General features: G+C 50.2%; 2 protein-coding genes across 10 annotated transcripts in view; one reads left to right on the top strand and one right to left on the bottom strand.

Annotated features, from left to right (window-relative positions):
* Positions 1–677, top strand: part of Ogg1 (8-oxoguanine DNA glycosylase) — a 4890-nt gene extending 4213 nt beyond the window's left edge. For both annotated transcript variants that reach the window (XM_023705492.1, XM_023705498.1), the window contains exon 4: positions 584–677. In XM_023705492.1, coding sequence (XP_023561260.1) covers positions 584–591 — 8 coding nt within the window. In that variant the 3' untranslated portion in view covers positions 592–677. The remainder of the gene's footprint in view (positions 1–583) is intronic.
* A 739-nt stretch (positions 678–1416) lies between these two features.
* Camk1 (calcium/calmodulin dependent protein kinase I) overlaps positions 1417–9469 on the bottom strand; it is a 12211-nt gene continuing 4158 nt past the window's right edge. For all 8 annotated transcript variants that reach the window (XM_004625039.2, XM_023705472.1, XM_023705478.1 and 5 more), the window contains 10 exons: positions 7206–7337; positions 6126–6200; positions 5910–6048; positions 5076–5202; positions 4907–4982; positions 3968–4080; positions 3255–3333; positions 3078–3165; positions 1714–1831; positions 1417–1621 (listed from right to left, as the gene is read on the bottom strand). In XM_004625039.2, coding sequence (XP_004625096.1) covers positions 1539–1621; positions 1714–1831; positions 3078–3165; positions 3255–3333; positions 3968–4080; positions 4907–4982; positions 5076–5202; positions 5910–6048; positions 6126–6200; positions 7206–7337 — 1030 coding nt within the window. In that variant the 3' untranslated portion in view covers positions 1417–1538. The remainder of the gene's footprint in view (positions 1622–1713; positions 1832–3077; positions 3166–3254; positions 3334–3967; positions 4081–4906; positions 4983–5075; positions 5203–5909; positions 6049–6125; positions 6201–7205; positions 7338–9469) is intronic.

Raw genomic sequence — 9469 nt, 5'->3', positions numbered from 1 at the left:
ACTCATAGTGATCTTCCTGTTTCCAGCCTCCCATCTCCATGGCTGGCTCAGCGTGCTGGGGGCAGGGCCAGGAAGGCATGTGGTGCTGGGGATCAAACCCCAGTCCCTATGCTTACCTAAGCAGGAGTTTAGTCCACTGAGTTATAAAAAGTGAATTTTCATTTAGAGTTTTTGTTAAGACTCTGGATGCAAGGGCTGGGGAGATGGCTCAATAGAATAAGTGCTTGCCTGGCAAGCACAAAGGCCTGAGTTCAATCCCCAGTTTTGCCACACACACACACAGAAAAAAAAGACTCTGGATGCAGACCTAACATTAAATCTTGGTACTGCCTGTTCCCAGAAATGTCACTTGGGCCAAATCACTTCACCTTTCAGGCCTCCATTTTCTTGTCTGCTGTCCCAAATTATGAGACCCAGTGGTCCACAGCTGGGCAAGTTCAGCAGCAGCTCTTCTTAGCGCATCCTGAGCATAAAGTGTGATGTATATTGCTTAAGAGTACAGAGCAGTGGTAAGCTCAGTAAAGAAGCCTGGGCTGGCTTTGGGCCCTGCCATCCCTCTACTGTGCACATCTGTCTCTCCAAGGTGGCTGACTGCATCTGCCTAATGGCTCTAGACAAGCCAGAGGCTGTGCCTGTGGACACCCACATGTGGCAGATTGCCCAGCGTGACTACAACTGGCACCCCAGCACATCCTGGGCCAAGGGTCCAAGTCCCCAGGCCAATAAGGAACTGGGTAAGAAGTGGGTATTAGGCACTGGGCAGAGATGAGAAATTTCCCTCTCCCTCCTGCCCTGTGAATGGGACAGGTGGGGTCATTTCACATAGCCACCTTGCTTCTGATTCAGGGAACTTCTTCCGGTGCCTGTGGGGACCTTATGCTGGCTGGGCCCAAGCAGTGAGTGTGCCCAGGTTTCCCCTGGTCTCCAGCCCAGACCTCAAAGGATCCATGGGCCCTCCCATTCCCTAGTGACCCTAAAGGCCTTTCTGGCCTTCCCCAGCCCTGACCCTTGCAGCTCTGCCACCTCCCCATAGTGTCACCAGATACAACAGCCCTGACCCTGGTACCCTCCTCCCCAGACTTCTACCTCTCCCACAGGTGCTGTTCTGTGCTGACCTACGGCAGTCTCACCAGGCTCAGGAGCCCCCAGCGAAGCTCAGAAAGAAGTCCAAAGAGCCAAGAGTATAGGTGGGGGCCCTGGACAAAGAAATTCCCCAAATGACTTCCCCACTAGCCATTACCTCATCCCCTGCCCCACCCTGTCTCATGTTGGGAAGGGATCCCTGCAACTACCTCAGGGGCCAGGCACCCCAAAATCAAGCAGTCGGTTTGCACAGGGTGGGGTGGGAGATTCTGGGAAAGCAGAACTGTGCGTGGCTTTATCTTCTTCCCTTTATTACAAGAAGGAACAATAAAATAGAAGCATTTGTATGGAAAATGTGGTGATGAGTGAGAGGAGGGGGTGAGGAGGGCATGGGGCAGGGTGGCTCCCCAGATCAGGGAGGGAAGGGGAGCAGGCTGCCCCAGCCTTTCAGGGGCCTAGAGCTGGGGTGGCAGTGTGGGGGACAGCTCTGGGCCTGGCTCCACGCAGCAGTCTCGACAGCAGTAGCCTGCCGCCAGTCCTGCACAGGGTACAAAGAGCTGGCTGTGGCTAACTGCCTCTTCTGGCCTGGACCTCTTCACAGACCACCCCTCCACAGAACATGGTCCTCACCTCCGGCCGGGGGCGTCAGCAGCTCTCCATGGCTTGCCGGCTGTCCCTGCCCCTCTTGGCTGGTGCCCAGCTGCAGCTTCCGCATGTGTCGCACCACAGCTGTGGCATTGAAGGCTTGCTGGGGGAAGAGGGACTCCTGAGAATGGGAAAGCCTGTAGGACCAGACTGGGCAGCAGGGTCCTGTTCTCTTCATTCAGGGTTACACAATGATGCTACTAAGATCCCTGAAACTTCTACGTGGCTCTATTAAGTTCAGTTCTATGCCGTGTTTACGTATGCACACATGTATACGTAAAATGTACACACAGACAGGACCACAATTCACATTAATATGTGGCAGCAAGCACTGCATGGCATTGTGTCCGGCGCTGTGCTCAGTACTTCTCCTGTTCATTTAATCCTCACAAAACTCTGAGGCAAGCGCTACTATTATGAATTTCAAAGGAGGAAACTGACCTGCAGAAATGTTAAGTAACTTACCTCCATAGATGTAATTGTGCATGTATTATTTTCTATTGTTTATTCCTAGGGTCAAATTCACCATATTCAAAACTAAAGTCATCCCTTCCAGACATGTTTCTGTCCCTGGGGTAACCCAGTGATGTCCTGCTGTCTACTCCGTCCCTAAACAGCCCCTTCCTTCCTCCCTCACATCCATTTCAGCCTGTCCTCTTGATTCTACTTGCTAAGGGACTCCTTTTCTCAGCCCGTGGTCTCTCTTGCTGCTGCCCTGGGAGCCCTCAGCATCCTGCCTGTCTCTGCCACAGACCCTTCCAGGATCTCCCAGGGTTCACTCTGTGCCACTCTCTGCACCATAGGAGCCCCTTCTGAAGGGTGAATTCCTGCTTCAAATTCTCCTGGGACTCAGCACTGCAGCATCAAATTGGGGCTCCATTGTGGTTTTTGAAGGCTGCACCACTTGGCCGGAGCTGGCCTGGCCTCTCCAGCTTGGGCTGCTACTGCTCAGTGCCCTCGCACCTCCTGCCTGGCCAGGCTTCCCACCAGCACTTTCTGAGTGGCCACACTGTCCCTTACCCTCAACCTTTGCACTCCTGCTCCTTCTGCCTGGCAAACTCCCATTTGGCAGACAGTTCTGCCCTGTCAGCTATGTCAGGGGCCTCCTAAAGAACAGACTTCTGTCTTTAGACTTGAAAGTTTTGGACCTAGTCTAAAATTGGTGTCAGGAGTGAATGAATGAATGAATGAATGAACGAATGAACGAGCAAATCAGGTCCTCCAGAAAGCATCCCTGACTAGTTCCTTCTGCCCTGCTTGGTGCTGGGTGCTATGCAGGCTGAGTCTTGATGGCGGGTGGGGAGGGACCTTAGGGAGGCTGGGACCCAGGACTAAGGCCATAGGCTCACCTTCCACTTGCTCTTGGCAAAGTTCTTCTTGATCTGCTCACTCACGGACTGATGGATATTCTTATCGAGAGCCGTATCTCCTGCGATCCTGAGGTGGGGGCATGCAGGGTACCTGTGAGGATACAGCTAGCCAGGGCTCAGGCCACGCCCCAGCCCACGGTGCATCTGCGCTCTCACCATGGGTGCTGCAAGGCCTGCTCGCAGGTGAACCTCTTCTCTGGGTCCTTCTCCATCAAGTGCCGGATGAAATCTTTGGCTGAACCCCAAGATAAAAGGACAGACACAGCATGGCAGTGCCTGTGGACACCCCAACATAGTACTCACTCCCACAAGACAGTGCTTTACTGTACACAGCAAGACAGAGGCCAGATTTGCCCATGCAGAACCCGGTTCTCTTGCTCTAAAGCTCCTACCCCACCCCAACTTGAAGGCCTTTCCTTTCCCTCTTAAACATGGTCAGGATTACTCAGGGTGTCCATGCTTAATAATGCCTCACAGGATTGCGTCTGAGTAGGGGACACATATGGAGGGATGAAGATGTTTATTATGGTGGTGGTTTAGGCATTAGGAAGTCAGTAGGGGGATATATTTTTAAAATACTATGTTTGAAGACTGACTGAATATCTACACACTTCTCAGACCGGACCCAGGCAGATGGGAGTCTGATCTCAGTCTGATCTCAGCTTACTGTTGGGCTGGAGAATCGACTGAAAGAGGCTGGTGAGGAGACACCAGAGCAGATAAGGAAGGCACCACAAACAGGTCCCAAGAGAAGAAGCTACGGGGCCAGGGATGCAGCACAGTGGCATAGCGGCTGCCTGGCAAGTGCCAGGTCCTGAGTTCAATTCCCGGAACCAAAAAGAAAAAAAAGAAGGTGAATCCCAGAATACCAGAGTCAGAGATGTCGTCCCAGTAAGGAGAGTCAAACTCGTACTCGGCCTTCAAAATCTGTTCAAAGAGTTTGGCATCATTCTCGTCATAGAACGGCGGGTAGCCGCAGAGCCTGGGCAGGAGAAACTGGTCCTCATTTCCACTTCAGCAGCACCCTGGGCTCTAGGCTGGAGCTCGGGGGCAGGACAGGAGTGAGGCAGACTCAAAGGAAGAGGCTGCCCCTTTGCAGAAGCTGCCTCTGCCTGCCCAGCTACATGGCCCCCCTCCTCTACTGGGGATAGAATAGAGGATCTTTGCTGAGCTACGGCTTCAGCCTTTTTTATAATTTTCTTTTTTTTTTTCTTTTTTTTTTTTTTTTTTTTTTGAGAAATAGTGCTCATTAAATTGTTAAATTGCTCAGGTTGGGCTTGAATTTGTGATCATCCTGCTGGGATACAAGCAGGCGCCACCACACACAGCTTATCCTGGTCTTTTGCTCCTTGATACTGCCACCATTCTGACACCCTTGGGGGCCTCTTCAGTCACGCTTCCCTCTGCCTCATGCTTTCTTCCCCCAAATTTCAGTGTCTCTGAAGGGGCCACTCACACGTCCCCTCCACAGACAGCCCTCCCTGACCTCATCAGAAATGGTATCCACACCCTTTTCATACTCCTGCTGCCTTTCTTTTCACAGCATTCTTTTTACCCCTTGACCATACTTTATATTTTCTGCTTCCCTACTACAGTGTGAGCTCCCCAAAGCAGGCATGTGGTCTGGCTTGTTCTCTGCTAAGTCCTCAGTGCTTGACACAGTGCCTGAAACATAGTATCTAGTAAATGAATGATATTAGTAATTAGTAGGCAGATAAGGCTATGGATGAGAGGGAGGAGGAGGAAGAGAGGGTCATGGGGAGGACGACTGTGGAGCCACAGCCTGCAGTGGCCGTGCCCCCACTTACAGGATGTAGGCGATGACCCCAATGGACCAGCAGTCCACAGCTTTGCTGTAAGGTTTCTGGGCCAGCACCTCAGGGGCTAGGGAGGACAACAGACAGGGTTGTGAAAAATGTCTGCCTGCAGCTCCTGGTTCCTCCCCTGCCCACAGCTTTAGCCCAGGGCCCTCCGCACCCACGTAACCGGGGGTCCCACAAGCTGTGGAGAGCACACTGCCGGGATCTTCCATCTTGGAGAGGCCAAAGTCCGAGATCATAATCTTGGAGTCCTCATCTAGGCTGTAGTAGAGCAGATTCTCTGGCTTGGAGTAGGGGAGGCAGGGGAAGTGACAGTCAGGGCTGGCCAGGGGCCTATACAGCCTTCTTCTCCCAAAACTTGCCTGAGAATGGTAAACCCCCAACAGGTACCAGGCAGCCAGACGGCTTCCATCTTGGCTGAAGGCAGAAGGAACTTAAGGAGGTTCTCAGAAAGGACAAGGGCCAGGGGAGGTGGGAGCAAATTCTCTGTAAACCTAGAGGAATCCTTTGGAACAGCTCTGTGTGCCAGTGCTGGCAGAGTGCCTAACTAGCTACATCCTTACCACAGTCCCTGCCAGTCAGTCTGAACAAGCCCACTTTACAAGTGAGAGGCAAAGTAATCTGCCCAAGTACTCAGGTAAGGAGCAGCAGGGCCAGAGTTCAAACCTGACCAAGCCACCTTCTGGACAGACTGAGATTGCTACCTAGTGTCCCATCACTGTCTGAGGAGCAGACTTCAGGCCTCCTTCCTTATGCTTTGCTGTCCTGACTGAGTTCTCTACAAAGAGCAAGTAGGGACTTGTATGGTCAAAAAAGCACACAGCAACTACCTAGGTAAAATACCAGTAGGAGTCCTAACCGGAAATGGAAAGAGGTGGCTTAGGGTCATAGGTGCATTTTGCAGGCAGGAAGCCCTGGCTCCAAGGACAGGGTGAGGGGCTACAGAAGTCCTACCCCAGGCGGCCCAGCTCTCCATACCCATGAGCCCCACCTTGAGATCACGGTGTACAATGCCCAGGTCGTGCAGGTACTTGACGGCATCCAGCACCTGGAAGATGAGGCGGCTGGCGTCCCGTTCTGTGTAGAAGCCTTTTTCTACAATGCGGTCAAACAGTTCCCCACCTGACACCCTGCAGCAGGAGACAGACAGTGTGGTCAAGGGAGCAGTGGCACCAGGAACTACGAGACAGGGCGCAGTGCCACTCACAACTGCATGATAAGGTAGAGGTGGCCACCACTCTCATAGATGTCATCCAGGGCCACGATGTTGGGATGCTTGATCCTGAAACAAGAAACCAGAACAGCTCGGCTATACATATGCCTATACATCTGGTGTAACAAACTTGGGTCTGGCCCCACCAGGAAAAGCTGGTTTATATGATTTATTACAATTTCTTGGACAGCAAAGAGTAAAGAAGCAAACTTGGGGCTTTTGGAACAGGCTATGTATGCTGGCCTTTTTGCACAATAGCCCCGATGGACAGTGGGCTCTCAGCCTGCCCCCCTAAAGTTCAGCCACATGTCCAGAGATTGTCTTCTCACCGCCGTCTCCACACTATATGTGCGGCATAGGTGCACAATAGCTCTCATTGAGCCAAATGTACTCTTTGCCTCAGTTTCATCATATCTAAAATGCAGCGAGAGGTAGGACTTCCTTCCTAGAGCAGGGATAACACAGAACTGCCTGGAGTACACTCAGTGGTCATACCAGTAAAGGTGATTGACCTTGGAGCGCCTGTGTGGCTCTGAGCAAGTCCCTGGCTCTGTGTGGGCCTTGCTTTCCCACTTTCACTTCTCTCCTGCCCAAGGTAGCTGGGAAGCTCAGGAAGAGACCAGAAGTGAAGGTTCTCTACAAGCTTTCCAGTGCAAGCAAGAGGTTGCAGTCGGGGGCAGCACGGGCGGCAGATGCAGCTCTCAGCCTGTGGAGTGCATGAATGTGTGGGCGTGACCTAAAGCAGATCTACAGGCAGCAGTGGCTGCGGGGTGTGGGTTCAAACCATGCTTGAGGGTTGACTTTGGGACCTGATTGAGCAGATCAGCCCTCTGGAAATAAATCCTGGCACTTCAGTTGAATCCCCCTCGTTAGCTACTGTGCCAGACTCTTAAAATAAAGGACCTCTAACTGTTCCCCCAGACTCTAGCCAAGTGGAAGGTCTTATCTCTGTTTTATAAATGAGACTGTGAGGCCCAGAAAGTTTTGACGGTTTGCCCAAAGCAGAGGAAGGGAACTAGCAGGAGGGGTTAAGGCCAGCTCAGCCTGGAGCCAGACTGGCCATAGCTCACGCACTTGTGCAAGACAGCGATCTCATTTTCCATGCTGCCCTCTTTGCCCTCCAGGGCCTTCTTGGCGATGCATTTGATGGCCACCAGCTTCTGGGTCCTCTTATCCTCTGCCAGGATGACCTCTGAGAAGGCTCCCCTGCAGGGAAGAGGTTCCTGAGGTGAGGACTAGGGTCCCCACATCCCTCAGCCTCGTTCATCCCTGTGGATAATGTTAACACCTCTGCACTAGGAAGTGCAACAAAAAGGCTTCCCCATGGGGCCAAAGAGGAAAGTGATCGATGACGTAGAGTGTGCCTAAGGAGAGTCACATGGGGAGAAGACACTCTCTCAGGCTTTCACAGAGAGCACATTGGTCAAGCATTGGCCGTGACTCATCCACATGGCTGCACTGACAAAGGTTCTACAATCTGAGGTACAGGATCTCAGGATAAATCCTGAGGGCATTTCACTGACCTTCTCAGACCAAAAAGCTACAACTCTTGTTGCACAGGTCCTGCTTTACCTTGGTCTTAACCATCCAGTAGAAAAGTATGAAGACGAAATACAGGAAATAAAGCCATGCTGTTAAGTTGAGCTGTGGGGAGACTCAGGTCAATAATTTCTGACATTGCCAGTTAAACAGAAGACCCAATGCTATTATGGGCTACTGGACTCTTTTAGAATATTTTGCTGAGTTTACACACCTATAATATTCAATAACGGAACTTAAAAAAAATGGGGTATAACTATGAATGTCCATTTTGTATCTGTGTATTCAAAGTGGTTGGGATAGATATATAGTTGCATTCTCTTAATGAATAGAATGATTTGTTCTAATGGTGTTTGTAAATAGGATCACAAGTCTGCATCTTGTACAGCAATTAACCACTAAGAAGAATATATGCAGTGTATTATTTGTTGAAACTGTACTTCCGATTTGATTTGAAACTGTTATTGCTATCTGTTTATCAATAAAACTTTGAAAAAAAAAAAAAAAGCCTTCCCCAAGCACTTCTCTACCCCTGCTCTGGAGGTGGCATGTGCCCCAGGGCTGACCACTGGTCATGTGACACAGGGCCAGCTTCGTGCACTAGGAGAAGGAGGGGTTCTCTCCTGGGAAGTTGGGAGGATGTAAGCTTGGAACAGATTCTGAAAGGGAAAAAATATACTAGAGAAATTATTTTAAAGACATTTTTCTTTTGAAACTTTCTAGCCCTATAACTGCTTCAAGGCTTTGCAATTGCTTTTTTGGCCCCTGTAACCACAACAGTGTAACCAAACATGCAGAATGCGTGGTTGTGCCATGGCACAAAATTCATGACCTAACAGTCATTAATCTACTCTGGTAACCAATGATCTCACCCTCGTGGCTCCCCAGGAGAACTTCCAGGCTGTGCTGTCTCACCTTTGTACCTCTTGCTTGTGCATCATATAAAAGCCCTAGACCACCAGAGATCAGGGCCAGTCAGCGCCCACTGACGTAAATAAATCTGCCTCCAAATCCTGGTGTTGCTTTGGTGTTTCTGCTTGCTATCCATGCAAAGCCTGTTTGAGACTGAAGCCAACACAAGAGAAACCAGACCCGAAAAGGGCTGAAGACCATTTCCTGACATCATGTGAGCCCTAGATCCACCCAGGCCTGAAGTCTCCCCTGATCATTTAGATCACACGTGTGGTTGATTCATCCTTTTCCTGCCAAAGCCAATCTGGGTCATAGCTAACATAAGATCTTGTAGAACCCCGAGGAACCATCCTCATCACCCAGGAACTTTTTAGAAATGTAAAAAAACAAATAAAAAAAAAAATGTACTCTGAGGCTGGGGATATAGCTCAGTGGCACAGCATTTGGCAACTGTCTGGCAAGTGAGAGGTCCTGAATTCAATTCCTAGTGCCAAAAGAAAAAAAAAAAAAAGAAAGAAAGAAAAAAGAAAAAACACTCAGCACACCAGACTTCCTAAATCAAAATCTACATTTTAGCAAGGTCCTCAAATGGTAGGTATCTGTACTGACGTTTAGGAAGCAATTTAGATCAGGTTTCTAGAAAGGAGCAAATAATTTCACTTACACTAAGATTCACCAATTAAAGAAGACTCACTAGGGTTTTCTTTCCACATCTGTTTGCTTTCTTTTTTCTTTCCTTTTCTTTCCTTTTTTTAAAAACATACTTTAGGGGGGCTGGTGAGATGGCTCAGTGGTCTAAGGCACCTACTTAGAACAAGCTAAGCTAAGCAAAACACAGAGACCACGGTTCAATCCCCCAGCAACACATGCCAGCCAGCCCTGCCCCC

Source organism: Octodon degus, unplaced genomic scaffold, assembly GCF_000260255.1.
Source record: "Octodon degus isolate 3935 unplaced genomic scaffold, OctDeg1.0 scaffold00008, whole genome shotgun sequence".
In the NCBI taxonomy this organism is placed as follows: domain Eukaryota; kingdom Metazoa; phylum Chordata; class Mammalia; order Rodentia; family Octodontidae; genus Octodon; species Octodon degus.
Note: the sequence above shows the minus strand (reverse complement) of the source record. Positions and strands in the feature narration are given on the sequence as shown.